The sequence below is a fragment of the Aethalodelphis obliquidens genome, unplaced genomic scaffold (assembly GCF_003676395.1).
Source record: "Aethalodelphis obliquidens isolate GAN/ISIS:26980383/991018 unplaced genomic scaffold, ASM367639v1 scaffold63, whole genome shotgun sequence".
Taxonomy (NCBI): domain Eukaryota; kingdom Metazoa; phylum Chordata; class Mammalia; order Artiodactyla; family Delphinidae; genus Aethalodelphis; species Aethalodelphis obliquidens.
Window position 1 is genome coordinate 778,069 of NW_020838007.1, and position 19,967 is coordinate 798,035.

The 19,967-nt window shown below is 55.2% G+C and overlaps 2 protein-coding genes and 1 long non-coding RNA gene across 3 annotated transcripts; all 3 read right to left on the bottom strand.

Annotated features, from left to right (window-relative positions):
• Positions 1–436: 436 nt before the first annotated feature.
• On the bottom strand, positions 437–8,654 carry LOC113610495 (glutathione S-transferase theta-4). Its single transcript, XM_027088707.1, has 5 exons — positions 8,093–8,654; positions 6,924–7,011; positions 2,808–2,958; positions 1,969–2,145; positions 437–856 (listed from the first exon to the last, which is right to left on the bottom strand). The coding sequence occupies exons 1-5, from the start codon at positions 8,202–8,204 to the stop codon at positions 659–661; spliced, it is 726 nt and encodes a 241-aa protein (XP_026944508.1). The 5' UTR covers positions 8,205–8,654; the 3' UTR covers positions 437–658.
• A 452-nt stretch (positions 8,655–9,106) lies between these two features.
• On the bottom strand, positions 9,107–10,294 carry LOC113610583 (glutathione S-transferase theta-1-like). The gene is made up of 3 exons (XM_027088890.1): positions 10,183–10,294; positions 10,012–10,099; positions 9,107–9,471 (listed from the first exon to the last, which is right to left on the bottom strand). The coding sequence occupies exons 1-3, from the start codon at positions 10,292–10,294 to the stop codon at positions 9,336–9,338; spliced, it is 336 nt and encodes a 111-aa protein (XP_026944691.1). The 3' UTR covers positions 9,107–9,335.
• Positions 10,295–15,176: 4,882 nt separating this feature from the next.
• On the bottom strand, positions 15,177–19,689 carry LOC113610399 (uncharacterized). The gene is made up of 3 exons (XR_003429069.1): positions 18,748–19,689; positions 17,947–18,085; positions 15,177–15,223 (listed from the first exon to the last, which is right to left on the bottom strand). It is a non-coding gene; the product is annotated as an uncharacterized LOC113610399 (long non-coding RNA).
• Between the last annotated feature and the right edge of the window lie 278 nt (positions 19,690–19,967).

A 19,967-nucleotide genomic window follows, 5' to 3' on the forward strand; every position in this document is an offset into this window, starting at 1 on the left:
CTGCGTCCCATAAGTTTGGGTGTGTTGTGTTTTTGTTTTCATTTGTTCAAAGTACTTTCTAATTTCCCTTGTGATTTCTTCTTTGATCCACTGGTTGTTTAAAAATGGATTGTTTAATTTCCAGATATTTCATCTTCTAGTTTTCCTTCTGTTGTTGATTTCTCATTTCATTCCACTGTGTTCAGAAACACACACTATGATTTCAATCTGTTTAAATTTCTTGGGATTTATTTTATGGCTTCAGAAAGGGTCTAACCTGGAGAATACTACGTGTGCCCTTGAGAAGAACGTGTATTCTGTGTTGTGGGTGCAGTGCTGTGTGTAGTTGGCAGGCCGATTGGTTTAGGGTGTTGCTCAATCATCCATTTCCCTGGGGATCTTTGGTCTCACTATTTTATCCATTAGTGAAAGTAGAGCACTGAAGTCTCAACTCTTATTATTGACAGTTTAATCATGTTTAACCTTTAATTTTCAAATTCTTTTTGGAAGCTGGGGGGACTCGTGACCGCCCCCCAGACCCACCACATCAGATGTGTGTCCCAGGCTCAGCAACCGTGGCGGTTGTTCCAGTTCACTGAAAAACAGTGATTTTCAGCATCTCCCCTAAGGTAGGAGGCGCCGGGGGCTGAGCTGGCCAGGCCCGCAGGCTGGGCTGCTACTACGTGAACTTCTGCAGCAAATCGCAGATCCTCTCCTTGACCATCGGATCCAGCGTGGAGCAGTCCCACTCCGCCAACTTCACCAGCCGGTCGTGGGCCTCCCAGAAGAGGTCGGAGCCGATGGCCAGCTCCACCCTCATGCGCCACTCGGCCAGCTTGGAGCTGTTGAGGAAGACGTTATGGTTGCCCGCCATGGGCTGTGGAGAGACAGAGAGGTAGGCATGGTCAGCCTGTGGACCAGCCCCACCTGCGTCCCTCCTACAGCTGCAGGGCTCTCCCCATCTGTCCCTGTGGACAGTGAGCTGGCTAACCCCTGAGGCCTGGTCAGGGGTTGCAGGCCATGTAACACATGTGGGTGGGGATGGAAGATCCCTGGGGGCTCTCAGTCGCTGGTCTTGCTCCAAGGCTCCTGAATCCCTCTCTAAGGGACCCCTGGCCCAGGGCTTCCCACTTCTCCAGCGTGAAACCTCCCAGGGGTCCTGCCCTCTTCCAGGGAAACCCCTTGTCCCCAGATGAGGGTGGGAGGAATTCAGTTATTTTTCCCCCCTGTTGAACCTCCCTCTGTGATCAAGCACAGGGGCGGGGACGAGAAAGCCATCAGGCAGCCTAAGAAACATGCACACAAGATGTTTGGGGGGTTGTGAATGAAATTTAAGGGGTGGGGGGTGAAACTGAGGGGACTGCACCACCTGGGACAGAAAGATTGGAATGTTTTTTTCCCGGTGCTGGTCCACACTGCACACTGACCAGGGCCACTTTGCATACTGGCCAGGGTCTCAACAGCATCCTGCACACCAGCTAGGTCAGAACTGGTCACCCTCCCCTGCACACAGAAACCACATAAATGCCGCCCCACACCCACGTGTGTCCCCCCATGCACAGCGGATGCCCCTCAGACCCAGAGCCAGGGAGCTGCTCTGTACAACTATCTGTCTGGAGCTCTGGAAAAGAGGCACTTTGGCTGGAAGGACACTTTGGAAACCTCTGGACAATTTCCGGAGAGTCCAGCGGGAGGAGGAGGCATCCAGGATCCTGGCCGACTGACCAAGAAACACTGTGTTCTTCTCCTTGTCCCACGCTGGCCCTCCAGCTCCTGCCCCCACAGAGGACTCTTGGTGAAGCATGAATGACCACAATCCTCCCCGATTCAAAACCTGTGTTTCCTGTGGCCCCCGGGTCAAGGCCAGACACCCAGGCGTGGCTCCCACAGTCCCCATATCTCCCCGTTCACCAGCCTTTCTGAAAGTTATGGTCACAGAGGAGTCCCTCCTCTGTCCAGGCTCCATCCCCCCGTCACCCCACCGCACACCTGCATCATCTCCACCAGGGCTACCAAGTCGGCCAGGGAGATGTTGTCCCCGGTGATGAACATCTTCTCCTGCAGAAACTTTTCCTCGAAGAGCTTCAGGTTGTTAGTCACCTCTGCCAGCACCTGCTCTGTCTTCTCAGCTGGAACTTCCTCACCCGTGATCATCGGGATCAGCAGCTGGCCAGGGGAGGGGAGGGGAGGGAGAGGAGGCCATATCTGACCCTCCAGGTCTCAGTACCCTTTTCTGCTAGAGAGGTGGTGGACAGTACCAAGGATGTAAAGTGGTGTCGCCTCTTTTAGCAGTTCTGGTTGGTAGAAGTTGCCTGGGGCCCTTGTTCAGAAGGATTTGAGGTCCCAGCAGGAAAGAATCCTATGATTGATTACTGATATCTGTCACAGGCATAGGATAAGAAGTAGGGACACATGTACTGGTTATTTGTCATCTTCAAATCTGGTAGCCTTTATGGGCCCTTTGACTCTGGGGTGTTTTTTTTTGGGGGGGGGGAGTGTTTTGCTGCATGGCTTGTGGGATCTCAGTTCCCTGACCAGGGATTTAACCTGGGCCACAGCAGTGACAGTTCCAAGTCCTAACCTCTGGACCACCAGGGAATTCCCAACTGTGATATTTTCTAGTTGGAATGAAACGTCTTGACTCTTATCCTGGCTCCAGTGATACCAGCCCCTCCTGGGCACCCCTCACCTTGTCTTTATAAGGCCCTTTCCTACTCAGTGGTTCACACTCCCCACAGCTCTGTAAGGCAGGCAGGAAAGGGGGCTGTGGAAATGAGGCTCAGGGAGGGAGGGACGCCTGCTTGAGCCCCCGCTGTGGCCCTGCTCACCTTGATCCAGAGTATCTTGTTCATGGGCAGCTGAAGGGCTGTGTGCTGCCAGGCCATGAACTCGTCCACGCGGGCGCGCGTGTGCAGGTCTGGCGGGTACCAGTGCGAGGGCGCGCTGTACTTGCGGCACAGGTAGAAAAGGATGGCCACACTGCAGAGAGGACAGTCAGGGCGCTCCTCTGGCCTCCCCAGCCCTCTACACGAACCATCCAGCGGGGCTGGGCCCAATGTGGGCCCTCCAGCCACAGGTGGGCTCTAGGCACTGACATCCCACCTGGAGGAGGATGAGCCCCAAGGGCCCCGGGAAAGGCAGTCAGTCCGCCCCCATCAGCGAGGGCAGGGAGGGGCCCTGCGGGGCAGGTGGGAGTTGGTGGATGGCATCAGGAAGGGCAGTCCAGACAGGGCACAACACGTAGGGAAACACGGGGTAAGAGGGGGCGCGGGAAATCTGGAGAAAGCAGAACCCATGAGTGACGGGGAGAGGGTGCGGGCTGGGTGGGGAGAGGTCAGGGACAGCCAGGGATGGCCTGCACTGCTCTGTCCATGCCCACTGCCCACTGCCCCCACCGCCACACCTTCCGTGTCTCTTGATCCTGCACCTGGAGGTTATGGTCCTCAACGCTTATTCCCTGCCTTCAGCCCTCCCGGCTCCCACGCTGGGAGCTCGGATACCAAGCGGGGACCACACACACCAGCACGTTCTCTGACAGCCCCTGCCCCCAGGGTGAATCAGAGCTTACGGTGACCGGAGGAGCCTCACCTCCTGGCAGACAGGGCCCAGCCCACATCACAGTCCCTGGGATGACCCTGGAATAGGCATCTGGCCTTTTGTCTGGCCAGCACCCTTTCCCCCACTTTTCCCACAGGGACCCGCTCCACCAACAGTGATCCTGGCCCGGGTGACTGGCAGTCATGGGTCCCAGTGCCCTGGCCAGTGAGAGGCCCACAAGTAAGCAGGTGACTCGACTGGGCCCATCCCTGTCCTTCCTGAGAACTTCAGATCACCCACGAAGGAGGGGTTGCTCGTTTTGCGAGGACCAGGTGCTTCAAAGATAAGGCTACAGAGCTGTTGCTGGTGGTGGGAATAGGAGAAAATGCTGAGAGAAGCTGGCAGGTGGGCTGGTGGGGGAAAGCATCAGCACCACCATAGCCAGGCCCAGATTCCCCTGGCTTGTCACATCCCCCAGTAAACTCAAACTAGTTGAGCGGAGTTTCTGCCTTGCGTGGCTGGTGTCCTTAGCCTCTCACTCAGTGCCCTAATAGACACCTGTGGGCAGAGGGGCCAGGAGGCTGGAGGGATGGGGGAAGGGTGGGTCTTTGGAGAAGGTCTAAGGGGGATGGTAGTGGATTCACAGCCGTTCTAAGGCCCAGGACTGGGAGGTGGGAGGGAAGGACCAGCAGGGTGAGAAGGTGGCATAATAAGGCGGCCAAGGGCAGAGGTGGGGGCCCTGCTCTGGAGAGAAAACCAAGGGTGTGGCTGGATAATCACTTGGTAAAGATATTAGGCAGGTGACTTGTGAATCTAAGGGACCATTTCAGCAGAAACACTGACAGCTTGTACTGAAGGAGACAGATGGGATGAAATGAACGAAGGCTGTCAGACACCTCTGTGAAATGGGCAGATGGGACTATTCAACCTTCAAGAAGAGGAAAGAATAACCGAGAGGGAGGCTCAGGGCCCAGTAGGGCTGTCCTGCCACCACAGGCCTGGGGTACTGGTTCTAAAAGGTGGGGCCAACACCCTGATAGGCTCAGAGGACAGAGTATGGAGCTAAAGAGAAACGAAAGACCCAAAATGGGGTCACTTGTGCTAAGCCCCACATCAGCCAACCGAGACTCAGTACCTTAACCTAACTGCAGTTTCAGCCTCTCCCAGGAATGTGACCTTGAACCAGTTAATCTGGAATTACCTGGCCAGCACTAGTGAGGTCATCTGCCTGATAGACCCCTGGCTTCCCGCAAAGAAAGGTGATCTTGACTAAAACAATCCGCTCTTTGCTAGAAACTTCCTTTCCCTGCCTCCTTCTGCCTATAACAAGCCTTTCATTTTGTACAGCTCATCAGAGCTCCTTTCCAGGTGGGATGCTGCTCCGTTCATGAATTGTTGAATCTTTAATTTTACGCAGTTGAATTTTTATTTTTAACAATGCTCAAGCCCTAAAACCGAATGCAATTTGTGCTGCCAGGTTTCAGACTTGCCGGGGATGCACGAGCCTTTTATTCCTTCCTATCCTCTGTTTTGGAATGGTAATGTCTAGCCTATGCCTGTCCCCCCACTGTATTTTGGAAACAGGATAACTTGTCTGGTTTCACAGGTTCATAGATGGAAGGGAATTTTGACCCAGCATGAATCAAACCCTAATCGCACCCATACCTGACTTGGATGATTTAGAGGATGGCATTTTGGACTTAAAGGTGATGCTGGGATGATTATGACTTTTGGAGATGCTGGGATGAGGTGAATGTATTTCACACATGAGCAGGACATGAATTCGGGGGGGGCCAGGAAGCAGACGGTTATGAGTTGAATTGTGTCTCGCAAAAAAGACATGTTGAAGTCTTAATACCCAGTACCTTAAAATGTGACCTTATTTGGAAAGAAGGTCTTTACAGAGGTCATCAAGTTAAAATGAGGTCATTGGAGTAGATGCTAATCCAAAATGACTGGTGTCGGGACTCCCCTGGTGGCGCAGTGGTTAAGAATCGCCTGCCAATGCTGGGGACATGGGTTCGATCCCTGGTGCGGGAAGATCCCACATGCCTTGGAGCAACTGAACCCGTGCGCTACAACTACTAAGTCTGTGCTCTAGAACCTGCGAGCCACAACTACTGAGCCCATGTGCTGCAACTACTGAAGCCTGTGCACCTAGAGCCCATGCTCCGCAACAAGAGAAGCCACCGCAATGAGAAGCCCGTGCACCGCAACAAAGAGTAGCCCCCGCTCACCGCAACTAGAGAAAGCCCACATGCAGCAACAAAGATCCATGCAGCTAAAAAAATTTTTAAAAAAGACTGGTGTCCTTATAAAAAGGGGATATTTGGACACAGAGACATGCACAGAGGGAAAGCGATGTGAATAGACACAGGGAGAAGATGGCCATCTTCCAGACAAGGAACACCCTAGGCTACCAGAACCTAGGAGAGACCTGGGACAAATCCTTCCTGGCCCCTTCATGGCGAGCATGGCCCTACCAACACCTCGATTTCGGACTTCTACCCCAGAGCCATGAGACAATACATTTCTGTTGTTCTAAGCCAGCCAGTCGGTGGTACCCTCTTACAGCAGTCCTAGAAATGTACCTAGCCCTGGGCCACCCAGACTTCCATGGTCCACTTGGGAGATATACTTTAAGTTATGAGACCACCTGTGAAGCAGGCTGAGAAACAATGAACCCTGAATCTTACCAAACCTTGAGATCCAACTACCAATTTACAGGAAATGAAGGGACAGAAAGCCATGTTACACGGCACCATGAGGATTCAGTCAGCAAAATTTAGACCATCGGAAATTCCACAGGACAAAGGAGGTGGTTTCCTCAACCATGGCAAAAGTGCAAAGGTCCAAGGTCCAAGGTGGGGCGTGGAGGGGGCTGGAGATGAAAAGAGACTGAAGAGGTGGATCAATCAGTTGCACTCTTTGCAGCTTATTTGGACCCTGATTCCAAGGCACGAACTGCAAAGAAAATATGTCTGAGATATTCAGAGACTGTCGAATATGAACAGGATATATGAAGAAATACAGGAATTATTGTTAATTTTATTAGGTGTCATCATGGTATTGTGGTGATGCTTTTTTTTTTTTAAAGAGACTTTATCTCTTAGAAGGTCATTCCTAAACATTTACAGGTGAAGGAATGGAGTGGCCAGGAGGCAGGGGAACAGAGTGGAGTATAGATGATGCAAAATGGGCCCCTGGGTGGACCACTGTTGGAACTATGGGGTGGGTACGTGGGTCCGTTATACTCCTTCTTCTTTACTATTTACTCTACTTAAGTGTATGTGTGAACTTTTCCAGAGTAAAAAAAAAAAAAAATCAATAGGCACCAGCAGAAGGGCTGCCACTGACTCTCCCAGGAAAAGCAGACACATGGTGGGAGAGCCAGGGAAGACCGTTACCTTTCAGATAAGACAAATTTTCCATCTTTGAGACTGGGCAGCTTCCTCAGGGGGTTGATCTCGATGTACTCCTTGCTGTGGTGGTGACCTGAGAGGTGCAGGAAGGTCTGAGGCTGCTGGGACCCCAGGGAAGAGAGACCCAGGCCTCCCAGAGGCAGAAATGCCTTTCTCTCCATTTTCGCAAGAAGGGAAACTGAGTCCCAGAGGAAAACCATGGCTCACCCCAGGTAAGGGGGCAAATCAGCGGCCCAACAGGGACCAGGTCAGGACGCCTGCCCCCATCCCAGGCTCCGTGACCAGGACAACCTTTATGGCTCACAGAAGCTGGAGGCCTCCAGCCCTCACCCCCAACTCTGGGCCTAAAGCCACAGCCTGTGAATCAACAGAAGCCCTAGGGGCCTGGATCCCACCCCTAGACCCCCTGCCCCTCTAAGGGGAGCAGGGCAGGTGCCAGCACAGGAGCCCCAGCCCCAGCACACAGATGGAATCCAAAAGGGAGCCTCCCATAGGCACTCAATCCAAGTGATCCGAACAGAGAACCCTATGTGTGTGTGGCGGGGGGGGTCGGGGTGGGGGGAGTTTTAACTCCTCCTTGGTCAGCTGCCTCCACTGAAAACACTTCAGGGGGCTCTACTTCCACCCCGATAATGTCCAGGGCTCCCGGGTCTCCTCCTCTGTGTTCTGGAGGCTCCAGCCTCTGCAAGCTGAGGTTTTAGAGCTGCTTGGAGTGGTGATGGAGAGTGTGGCCACGGACCTCACCCAGGCTTGGGGGTCACCCTGAGCAGGTCTGAACACTTGGAGCGGGGGAACGGGTGTGGATTGAAGTAAATGAGGAATAACCGTGCGCCTCTGCGACCTCTGCCAAACTAATTGGCAGGTGCTGCAGCTGACGAGGTGCTGGGCACCCTTGAGGAGAAGGTGGGGCGCTAGGTGGGGGTCCCTCCGCCCCTCTTCCTCTCATTTCCCCCCAGAAGAGCCTGTTCACAGCGGGGCAGAGTCCGTGGGGACCCGCAAAGGCAGGCGGGGCAGGAGCACCACCAACAATTCCCTTGGGAAGCTTTTCTTCCCCTGTGGACTTTGTGGGGGTCTCCTCTGTCTCTGTCTCCGCTTCTCAGAAATACCCCAACCTTGTGTCCTGCCTTCCTACCCGGGCAGCTGCAGATGCCGACCTTTCAGCAGATCCACAAACTGGAAGTCGAAAGGGATGCTGTTCTTCCTGGCGAAGATGTAGACAGCGCGGCACGATGCAGACAGCAGGTCCAGGTAGAGCTCCAGGCCCATGCTGGGCCCCCGCTGCGGCCGGCAGACACCCAGCCTCAACCAAAATGCAGCCTGTGCCCTGGCCCTGTGCCCACCAGCCCAGGCCCAGGCCCCCGCGTTCTGGAACCTCTTGTTCACTTGGTGTTTTCATAAGGCCGAGAAGCCTGGAATTCTCACAGCAGCAAAGATTCTGAGGAAACCCAGGAACAGGCTGGAGAGAGGCCTGTAGCTTGGGGCCAAGGGGTCAGGGGTGGCTGTGACCTTGCCCTCTCCCTCCGTGGGGGTGTCCGTTTGTACTCCTGGCCCGGGTCTGAGAAGGGCTTCCACGTGGGCACTCCCATGGCCAGGCCTTCATGGCAGAACGTAATCGAAGGGGCGTTGCAGGGTCCAGAGTGAGGATGGGATGAGAACTAACCCAGGAGGGTTCCAGAAGCAGGGAGCGGGGATATCCACAGGTCAATCTAGCCTGAACTGTGGCTAGAAACGGGTGGGGAGAAAGAAACAGGAACCCAGGGGGCTGTCAGGGCATTGGGGTGACACCACAGGGGACTCAAGGGGCCACGCAGAGGAGCCCAGAAACCTCCAGCCTGGGTTGGGACCGGCTGTGGCCAGGCCGAGCACCTGGACTCAGCACCTGGCGGCAGAGCAAGGTCACTGTGGGGGCCTGAGTGCTGCTCACTCTGAGCTGCGCGACTTCAGGAGATCCCCTGACCATTTGGAAATGGGGAGAGCCCACTTCCCGGGACAGAAAGAGGCTGGACACGAGTTGGGGGCACACAGAGTGTTTACTGCAGATGGCAGAGCGCAGGGGCGTGGCAGACCCTCAGCGGAGCCGCTCCTTCACCCTCTGCACAAGCTTCTGGGCCAGCTGGGGGTCCCACTGGGCCTCTTGGGGTTCCCGAGGCTGAAGCACTCACCTGTGGGCCTCCTGGACGAGCTCAAGGCCCAGGGTGGCCTCCACACGGGCTCGCCACACAGCAAGCCAGGACCAGTCTTGGAAGAGGTCGCAGCCGACGGCAGTGGGCTGGGGAGACAGGGCAGCTGGGGCCTGGGCTCAGCCTGCGCCCAGAGCAGCCCCAGAGGACAAGTGGGCAGGAGAACCTCACCTGCATCAGCTCTGTGAATGCCATCAGATCTGTCAGGGAGACCTGCTCAGTGGCCAGGAAGGGTCTGGCCGCCAGGACCTCCTGATCCGGGTGCTGCAAAGCACGCGTCAGCTTCCCCAACAGCTGCTGCAGCTGCACAGCATCCACAGGCTGCCCGGAGAAGTGGGGCAGGAGAGACTGGGCTGGGAAGAGAGGCGACAGCTTATCTTGGGGCCCTCCAAGCCTCCTCAACCTCCTCTTCACCCCTCCCTCAGCAGCCATTTATCAGCGATGCCCTCTGGGGCTCTGCGTTCAGAAGGATTCTGAGGTTTCATTCAGGCTCAGGGGAAAGACAGCTGTGATAGATTAGTGATGGGCAAAAAGTGAGGACAGGGGACAGGCATTCAGAGCCCAGTGCAGCCCCAGGGCTGCCCAGCTCCTGTGACTCTGAAAGGACATGTTCAGACATCTGGGGAGGGGCTCCCCACAAGCCTGGGTCTTCCCCGGTTGCATCCAGGTTGTCCAGGCCTAGGGGGTGGCCTACACCCCCTTCCACTCTGAAGCTCCCAGCTTTAGCCCCAAAGCAGCCCCCTGGTCCAGCTCCCAGCCCTCTGAGCTGTATTCGCTGAAAGGAGGAAGGGGCCCAGCAGTCTGGAAAGATCTTCAAGCCAGGGGCTACCAGCTTTCTGTCTGCCTCCTTCTGCCTCCGCCCAGCAATGAGCCCCAGACCCAGGGCACCTTACCTCTCGGCCACCAGAAAGTCCCCATCCCTGAGGGCAGGCACCTTCTCCAGGGGGTTCACCTTCAGGAATTCAGGTTTCAGGTGCTCCCCTGGGGGGCAGAGAGCAGAGGAGGCTCAGCACAGGGTCTGGCCCCTGGGCGCCCCTCCGTGGAGCCCACCTAGCTCTGCTCACCCTGTGCCAGCTCCACAGGGTGCATCTCAAAGGGGATGCTGTTCTTCCTGGTGAAAATGTAGATGGCACGGCAGGGGGGTGAGTACAAGTCCAGAAAGAGCTCAAGCACCATCCCCGTGCTTCCCATCGGCCCTCTACTCAGGCCTCCAAAATGGGGTCCATGGTCTGATCCATGCCCCTCCCTGAAGCCTACTCCCTCCACAACTGGCTGGGCACCCAGCCAAGCCATCACACCTTGTGGCCTCTGTCCCCTGTGAAGGGCCGGTCACTGGTTTTTCAAAAGCAGGGTCCCCAGCCTGGTCCTCCTCCACCTTCATGGGGCAGTGCAAGCCGATGGACACTCCCACCCCTGCTCTCTTCAGCTGGCGGGGCCACCTCCCCACCCCCACCCCCACCCCCACCCCCGCTTCCCTTCAGTCTAGACAGCTTTCACTGTCCTTCAAGTCCGCTGCGACGCATATGTCAGGTTCTTAAGGATTTCTGTCTTCCCTTCCACCATGCCTGTGCCACGCACACCCCCCACACACAACCCCACACACTCACAGAGTCATGCACACACAGTCTCACACACACACACACACACACAGAAGCACACACACAGACACTCCCATGCCCACCCCACCCCTGAGTAACTATCCCAACTTCCTACTGGGACCACCCTCTGCCCTCCTCGCGTGCCCCCCAAACCCCCGCCCCTTGGGCTCAGGCCAGACCCTCCATCACCAAGTGCTGTCCCTCCACCTCCTGCACCTCTTACCCCACAACCAAGACCCCGATGGCCTGGCAGCCTCACCAGCCTCCAGACTCAGCCCTGCCTCCATCGAGTCTCTCATCCTGGTGCACACAGCACAGGACCAGAGGTTTCCTTTCTTTCTTTCTATCTTTTTATAAATTTATTTACTTTTTTAAATTTTTGGCTGCGTTGGTTCTTCGTTGCCGCGGGTAGGCTTTCTCTAGTTGTGGCGAGTGGGAGCTACTCTTCTTTGCTGTGCGCGAGCTTCTCATTGTGGTGGCTTCTCTTGTTGCAGAGCGTGGGCTCTAGGCACACGGGTTTCAGTAGTTGTGGCGCACGGGCTTAGTTGCTCTGCCACATGTGGGATTTTCCCGGACCAGGGATCGAACCCATGTCCCCTACATTGGCAGGAGGATTCTTAACTACTGCGCCACCAGGGAAGCCCCTCCCTCCCTTCCTCCCTTCTTTTCTTTTCTTTCTTTCTGGATTTCCTTTTTATTTCTTCTTTCCTTCCTTCCTTCCTTCCTTCCTCCTTTCTTTCTTTCTTGATTTCCTTTCTTTCTTCCTTCCTTTCTTTTCTTTCTTTCCGGATTTCTTCTACCTTTCTTTCTTCTTTCCTTCCTTCTGTTTCTCCTTCCTCCCTCTTCCTTTCTCCTTCTTTCTTTCTGGATTTCCTCTTTCTTTCTTTCTTTCTTTCTTTCTGGATTTCCTCTCTTTTTCCTTCCTTCCTTCCTCCCTCCCTTCCTCCTTTTTTTCTCTTTCTCTCCTCCTTCCCTTCAACTCTTTCCTTCTTTCTCATGTAAGGAGCCCTGGGCGACTGCCCTCCCTTCCCTGTCCCACCCCATCTATAAGCAAATAAATCTGTTGAAAATAGAAACGTGGGGACTTCTCTAACGGTTAATGGTTAAGACTCCCCGCTTCCACTGCAGGGGGCACACGTTCGATCCCTGGTCCTCAAACTAAGATCTCGCATGCCCAGGGCGCAGCCAAAAAAAAGAAAGTAGAAATGTGGGTGAGGGAACCCCGAGAAACTTGAAAGCATGGTGTGCTTTCATCTGTGCTGTATCGGACGCTTATGGGCCATTCCCTAAACGTTTGTGTTTGGGCTCGCGGTTGGTTGTAAACAGCCCTTGACTATAACACAGGGCGAAGGCTTTGTGATGATTAAAGACCATGCGTCACGTCCTCTCGAGACCCTGCTAGGATGCAGCCACGGAATAAGAAGCGTTCTTCACAAATGACAAGAAAAGGCCACCGGAGAGGAAATGCAAGAAAATTCCCCAGGTTTACGCCTAAAAATGTAAATCCCCAGTGAAACTAGTCTGAGAATCTATCGGTAAGGAAAAAAGCGCAACGCAGTAGAAAACTGGGCAAAAGATAAGAACTGGGCAAAAGAAAGAAAATCAGTGTTTTTCTTGCATTTGCTGTTTTTCCAGCGTCTGACTCAAAATAGTCAATATGCCAGAGTAGCATATTTGGGGGTGACTGTTCTGACTTCCTTCAATTATAAACACATACCTAACGGCAAACACCAAATTCCCAAGCGTGGAGGTTGAGGTGGAAGCACCCGAGGGCTTCACTTAAGCCCGACCCACGTGGGGGATACACGAGTACTTGTATATTATTCTCTATAATAATAAATTAAAACCTCCATACTAATAAAAAGGTCATTACAAAAACAAAAATTACGCCAGACGGCCCTTCTCTTGGACGCGTGCCTCATGCCGGCCCTTGGCACAGCATTTTATCAGCCCTCACTTTGCCCCTCCGGCAGACACCACCAGCACACAGACGTTCGAGCCGCCCGGCTCCAGGCCACCCCCTCTAGGCCCCGCCCCGCCGCACGGAGCACGCTGGGAGCTGCCAGCCCCGCCCCGCCCCTCAGAGCACAGTCTCTCAGAGCACCGCCCGGAGCGCGGAGCGTACTGTGGGCGGACCCACCACCTCGCCGCCCTCGCCCCTGCCCTGCCAGGCCCCGCGCGCGGAGCTTGCCGGGAGGGGGTCGTTGCCATGGCAACGGTCGGAGCGTGCTGGACCGTTACGGTCTGGTGACGCGCGCGCCCGTCTTGCCCAGGGCCCCTGAGAGCGGTGGGTGGTTGAGTTATTGCCGGGCGGCGGCCTAGGCTGAAGGGAAGGGGCGGGAAAACCACCCGGGAGGGGGGCCTAGAAAGCGCCGGAGCCTGTGGAGCGGAAGGGAAGGGTTTGGGGCCTCGGAGCTGAGACCCCCCCACCGGGCGAGGGGAGAGAGTGCAGTCTCCGGCCATGTCGAGCGGAAGGAACTGTGCCGGGTCCCAGAGGGGGAGACAGGAAGATGCGAATAGAAGAGGGTGGACTCAAAAAGTGGAGGGAAAAGGGGAGGTGGAAGAAACAGAGCTGGGCAGACCTCCCAGCGAAGCTGAGTCCATGGCGTCATTCCCTAGCACTAGACGCACCATCGCTGAGCAAAGCATAATAGACCCCTACCCCTACTCATTTTTGGAAGGTCAATATATTTTACGCACAGGATAGGGGAGGGGAAGAACGGTCAGGGAAAGGGGAGCAGGCAGGGAGGAGACCTGAGTCAAGAGCCCAGTTCTGAAGCAGGAAGGGTCCTCAGAGGTTGCTTTCACGTGTAGGTGGAAGTCTGACCACAGCTCTTTCTGGCGCTTAGAGCTCTCAACCACTCTGAGTCTTCCCTCTACCTGTGGGAGACTTACCTTTGGGTTAAGGAGGGGAAAGAGGAAGGGACAGATGGACAGTAGCAGCGCAAGGAAGGGATGCCAATGGGAGGAGGAGAGAGCACCATGGAGGCCACCCTGGTGAGAACTAGAGACTGGTTTTAAGAGAAGTCCCTGTCATGACACCCCAGTGCCACCCATTTCAGGGCTTCTGGGTGAGGTGGACCAAGTCTAAGACTAGGGGGTCAGGGCAAGAAGCCTCACAGTAACCCTTGTCAATAGGAGACTTCACACGGGACCTCCCCCCATATTGTTCATGCTTTGTTCATCCTTTGCCAGGGCACCTTGGGGTCCCAGGTGAGGACCTTGGTGGTCTTACTCCGATAGAAACTGCTATGGCCGTAGGTGAATGGCCCCTGCACCGTAGGACAAGTTACCGCTGATAACGCCAGGGAACATCACAGTTGGGAGGTTATTGAGCTCCCCAAAGTTTTCTGAGGCTGCCTTGTCATCTGTAAAGTAATTGCAGCTCTACCCTCTCCGGAGGTGGTTACAGAGACCTAGTGAGATGCTGAAAGTGCTTTTAAAGGGTGTGGGGCCCTGTAATGCAAGGACGTGTTACCAGAAAGCCCAGTCCACGTGGCTTGGGGAGCCACTGGGGAAGGAAGGGACTGGAGCCAACCTTACCCAACCAGGGCCTGCTGCCACCACTTGCCAGCAGGGCCAGGTTGGCTTGATGGGCTGCCAGTCTGTTTGCCCTCGTTCTCCCTGTCCGCGCTCTGGGTCCAGAGACCTGGATTTGAATCCTGGATTTGTCACTTACTAGCTGAGTGATCTTGGGCAAGTCATTTCGGCTTTCCTGCTTAAGTAGAGCTAAGGTGGCCTGTGAATGAAACCATATAAACGGAGGCATTTCTGGCTCCAGAGGAAGGCCGCTGCTGTCTGGGAGGAGCCCTTGCCAGGAATCTGTTAGAGACAGTTATTTTGTCACCAGCTGGAATGGCATGGGACAAAGCACTGCAGCTGTCTCGTCCTCACCAATTGCGTTGGCCTCATCCCTCATGTTATCCTGTCATTTTCAACACTGTCACCTCCTTCAGCCTTAGCATTGGCCTTGGCCTTAGTTTCCTCCTGTGTGACTTGGGGGTGATGATTCCTGCAGGAATCAGCTTGGAATAAGGAAGCTCTCAGGTCACATTACAGTTCACATGCATTAGGTGGGGTATTCAGTCCTGAAGAGCAGCAAAAGGGATGGCCTGGTGTAAGAACAGAGCTGTGGAGAACATCAGGGGCCCTGTTAACAGCCAATAAGAGTCTGACTCATAAGCACCAGGGCGGGGTGGGGGGGTGGGCATTGAGTCTTGACTAAAGAGTCTGTTGGAAAAGCAGGCTGAACAGAAAAACCGGGTCATTGTCAACACACTCAAGATGATAAGCAACCTTTTTTTATATATAAAGCGATTATTTAGATTGAGAAATTATGAATTTTAAAAACAAGGACCGGGCTTCCCTGGTGATGCAGTGGTTGAGAGTCCGCCTGCCGATTCAGGGGACACGGGTTCGTGCCCCGGTCCAGGAAGATCCCACATGCCGCGGAGCGGCTGGGCCCGTGAGCCATGGCCGCTGAGCCTGTGCGTCCGGAGCCTGTGCTCTGCAACGGGAGAGGCCACAATGGTGAGAGGCTCGCGTACCGCAAAAAATAAATAAATAAAAAATAAAAAAGTACCACAAGCTCAAGAATATCCTGACATTCTTCTTAACTGCTGGACACACCTTCACCTTTCAAATACTCCCTCCCCCAACCCCGCCCCTGTATTTTTGGACTGCACAATCTTTGATTACCTTTCATTGTGACAATTATTTTATGTTTCCTACACAGAAGAGGTGATTCCCCCACCTCTCCTTTAGCAGTAAGTGTGTCCCAGGAAGCCGTTTATGCACCAAGATAGCAGACACAGGAGTGACTTCAAAGCCCGTGGGCATATCCCACTCAACCCACACATTAGTGATCCCCCAATTTTACCTTCCCCTTAGCCACATCCCAAATGCTCACAGGAGAGGTGTGACGGAGGAAATTTGCAGTGGAAAAACACAATGGGCCTCAACCAACTTGTAAAAGTATTTTCTGCAAATTTTCCAAAAGCACCTGACAACTGAAAGCATGGCTAGGGCCCCTGAAGGGATAAGCACATGCCCTGAAGCTTCAGCTCTGTTTACTTTGGCTGTAAATCCCCCTCTGCTCTGAGTAATCACAGCTGTGCCAGGCTCAAGTTTAGTGCCACCGGAGAGTTTAAGGGAAGATAGTGTACACCTTTGACCGTTGCCAGGCACTGGTTCACTCTAATTTTGCCTCATTTTGTGTTGACACACAGGCTCCCACACCTACCCACCCTGCTCTCCTCCTACAGTGCACACAGCAGGGAGGTTCCCGGCATTTGTGCCCCCACCAACCCCCGCCAAAGCCCTCCTCTGGATGGAAGAGGGTCCTTGGCCCTGAGCAGAGTTCTCCCTGCTGGGCCCACCCCGCCCTCTCCCGCACACACACAGCTGGTCAAGCTGATCCTTGAGCCACAGGCCACTTCCTGAGCGGCCGAGGGGTGGTGGGAGCTGGCAAAGCTGATTCCCGTTCAGGTCCCAGACAGGTCTGGCAGAGCCCCAGGCCAGCTCCTCTTAACCTGCCTGTTCTCTGATAGGACAGGGGAGGGGAGACGGGAGAGGAAAAGTGTAGAAGAAGAAGAATTGGAAGAAAAGCGAGAAGGCCTCGGCTTGGGAGCGAGGGCAGTGGGGTGAGGACGGGCACCGGTCCTGCGGCTAACTTGCTGTGTGACCATGGGGGAAATCTCCTACTTTACCTCTCTGGGCCTCAGTTTCCCCTTTAAAGTAAGGCCACTAACACCTACCTCACAGTGTTGTTAGGATACCACGAGGTAATGTCTGGGGAAATTGCTTGGGAAATTGGGAAAGGCCACTCACATGGGAGCCCCTTATTATCCTTTTGGCTGAAGGGGGATAGGAGACCTGGAGGCCCTGAACACAGGCCTGGGCCTTGACTGTTAGGGGAAGCCGCCCTGGGCTTTACTCAAAGCCGACCCTGCCTTAGGCTGAGCAGCAGGCGGTGCCCCTGAGAGCACTGGCCTGAGGTCAGAAACTCCAAGCTCAGTAAGTGAGTGCCCCAGGCCGCTGGAAAAGCCTGGAAAACTGAGGGGGTGCTGTTCTGGTGCAGCCCCGGCTGCCTCTCCAGGGACTGCAGGGAAGACGAGCAGCAGAGGCCAGGGACTGGGGAGGACAGCCAGCACAGGCAGTGATAGGGCAGCCGTGGGGCCCGGGCCAGGCAGTGAGGAGCAAGGGGTCCAACTCAGCAGGGGGCTGCAGCTCGGCGCTGGCAGGCACTGGCGGGAATGGGGTACAGGGGCCTGATCGCTTGCCCCCTGGTTGTTTCCTCTACCTGGTACCTGGTGCCTCCATGATCTGAACACAGTCTGCCTCTGCCAATGTGTGCAGAGTGAGCCCTTTAAGAAACAAAAGAAGCTGACCTGAAGTGATAGTTTGGAGTTCATTTCCATCCAAGAACATGGGTGTTGGGTTCTGGGGACGGGCTGGCAGCGGTCAGGGCAGCGAGGCCACATGGACGAGGAGGAGGAGGAGGAGGCCAGGGAGGAGGTGGGGACGGGGCGTGGGGCTGGGAGGATAGGTCAGCAGCCTGCTGGGGGCCTGAGGCGATGGAGAGAGACTGTCCCACGCTGGGCAGCTTGCTCCCCTTCACCCCCAAAGAGAGCGAGGGCGCCGCTGGGCACACACAGGGCAGGCTGGGCCAGATCCCGAGAGAGGCCCCAAAGGACCCGAATCAAACCTGCCCACTTTCTTTTCCCAAATTCATGGGTCAGCGATATTGCTGCTGCTTGCAGAGCGGAGTGGTGGGTGGGAAGGGGTGGGAGGGAAAGGGCCCTCAAGGCCGCCTCAACCGTTTCCCAGGGGGAGAGGTGCAGGCCCCATTCCATCCATTCCCCTTTGGGGCCCGTGGGCAGTTAAGATTCCCCCACCACTGCAGTGGTTGAGAGTCCGCCTGCCAATGCAGGGTACACGGGTTCGGGCCCTGGTCCGGGAGGATTCCACGTGCCGCAGAGCAACTGGGCCCGTGAGCCACAACTGCTGAGCCTGCGCTCTGGAGCCTGCGAGCCACAGCGACTGAAGCCGAAGTGCCCTAGAGCCCGTGCTCTGCAACAGGAGAAGCCACGGCAATGAGAAGCCTGCGCACCACAGAAGAGTGGCCCCCGCTCGCCGCAACTAGAGAAAGTCTGTGCACAGCAATGAAGACCCAATGCAGCCAAAAATAAATAAATAAATAAATTTATAAAAAAAAAAAGATTCTCCCACCTCAGCCACCTCGGGATGGGCCAGAACCAGGCGTCATTGAACTCCACGGGCACACTAGATCCCAAACCAAGAATTCTCTCCCTAACCTTTCCATCCTAAATCAGGGCCAGTCTCAAAGTCCAAATTTGGCTCAGACGTTCTGCAAAGAGATAAAATGACAAAGATACTCCAAGTCAACACAGAAATGCCCTCTCTTGTGAATTTCCTAGGGTGAAATTCAAATCAAAAAATTAAATCCCTTTGCCCTTTTAGGTTAAAGTTGAAGGAAATAAAAACTAAAAGTCTTAAGGTCCGAGGATTGAAGCCCAAAGCCTTCCCTGAGAGCCCAGCCGTTAACTCCCTCTCCAAGCATCTGTGCCAGCCCAGCCACCCACATGGCTCCTGGAATGGGGTCCTTCTCCACACCTCAGGATTTCCGCTAGCCTGTAATGTGCCCCACTTTTAAAGGATTCAGAGTTACTAGGCCCTGCCCGCCACAGGGAAATCGACCCCTAGGGCAGCCTGCAGGCTGCTGGGTGTCCTCAGAATCCAGGCAGTACTCAGCCCCATGTGGAGCCCTCTTTCTGCTGGCTCAAGACCCAGGCAGGAATGGAAGGAGAGTGGACAGGAAAGAGGATGTCAGCCCCCGACCCCACCCCCTGAGGGTTGGACCTGGTGGAGGGTTAGCTTAGCCCAGTGGATGCTTTGGGCAGGGCAGGGAGCAACTTTGCGTTCCTTCTCCTCTCTGAGCGCATCTGTGCCACTCCTGCCTTCTCACAAATGGCTGTGGACAGCCCAGCTGTAGGGTCTCATTTACGATACCTTCTTTCTTCCAGAATGTTCAAAACCTCGTAATTTTCGGTTTCCCTCTGGGCACCCAGGGCTGAGCTCTGCCCAGTGTCCGTGTGTCCTGCCTGGAGCAGGTTCCTGAACCAAGGGCCAGGGAGCAGCCGCTCTGCCCGGTTGATTCTCAGGACACTGTGTGTCCTCCATCTGGGATACTCCGGCCTGACGTGGCAGCTGTTTCTGCAACCTCATTTCCCGTGCGAGGCTCTGTGCCCTGGGAGCATCCTGGCTGTGCTGCTGCCTGCGGCTCCAGGCTGAGCCCGTGCACTTGTGCTGTGTCGGCTCCTGGTGGTGGTTTCATCCCTTTTCCTGACCACACAGAGGGCTGGCCGTTTTTGTTGGATTCCAGTGCCTTCCCTCCTTTTAATACTTTCTCGCCCACACATTTTACTTTTTCTGACATATTCCTCTAGATTTTGTCTCTTGGGGTCTCCCAGGGCAAGAGAAAGAAAAACCAGTCAACTCCGGCTTGGTCACAGCATCCACTGTTGAAATAGCCCCAGGGCTCCACCCCAGAGACCCAAGAGTGATGATCCATCGGCCACTCTCCCCGCTGCCGGCCCCTCTTGTGCCTGGCTCTGCTCGCCTCTGGTGGGGCTCAGCTGAGCCTTCCTGAGACCAAATCCCTACATTTAAAAACATGTTCCCTTAGGGCCGTGTGATCCCGGACCCTACCCCCCAGTCTTCCCGTCCCAAAAGGCGTCCCCAGATCCTCTCAGTGTTTGGTGCTGATGTTCCATCCTTGCATTTGCCCGGATCCTCCACAGCCTCTGAGAACTGTTGGCTCGTGGATGGCTTCTGGGTCTCACAGAAGCCATCTTGGCCCTGAGCAGAGTTCTCCCAACTCTGTGTGGAGCAGCAGCCCCTCAGGAGTGTTCTGAGTCACCTGGCTCCCTGGGTGGCCTTGCCTTGTCCCCAGCCTTGCCCCCCCCGCCCCCCAGGGAGAGTTGCTGGCCCCTGCCTGAGTTGCTCTGTTGGCCTGGCCACTCCAGGGTCCCATCAGCCCCTTCATGTCTGTCCAGGCTGTCCCCTGACACCCCATGTTCTTTTGAGGGCATTCCTCTTATTTCCGCTGCTCCTGTTCTGGGAGTCAGACTAGGGTGTGTTTTTCAAACCACTCCAGGCCCTTCTGGCTCTCCTCAGTGAACCTGAGGCCTGGGCAGACGGCTCCCACTCACGCCTTTTGCTCTGCCTTG

Bases quoted from the DNA above. Each gene is read 5' to 3' on its own strand.
- LOC113610495 (XM_027088707.1), bottom strand. From the start codon at position 8,204: ATGGGCCTGGAGCTCTACCTGGACCTGCTGTCTGCATCGTGCCGCGCT. The intron at 2,146-2,807 runs GTGAGCAGGGCC...TCCCCTGGCCAG, and splicing joins ACAAGATACTCTGGATCAAG to CTGCTGATCCCGATGATCAC. The intron at 857-1,968 runs GTGTGCGGTGGG...GTCTCTCCACAG, and splicing joins CCCTGGTGGAGATGATGCAG to CCCATGGCGGGCAACCATAA.
- LOC113610583 (XM_027088890.1), bottom strand. From the start codon at position 10,294: ATGGTGCTTGAGCTCTTTCTGGACTTGTACTCACCCCCCTGCCGTGCC. The intron at 10,100-10,182 runs GTGAGCAGAGCT...TCTGCCCCCCAG, and splicing joins CCCTGTGGAGCTGGCACAGG to GGGAGCACCTGAAACCTGAA. The intron at 9,472-10,011 runs GTAAGGTGCCCT...CTCTCTTCCCAG, and splicing joins GACTTTCTGGTGGCCGAGAG to CCCAGTCTCTCCTGCCCCAC.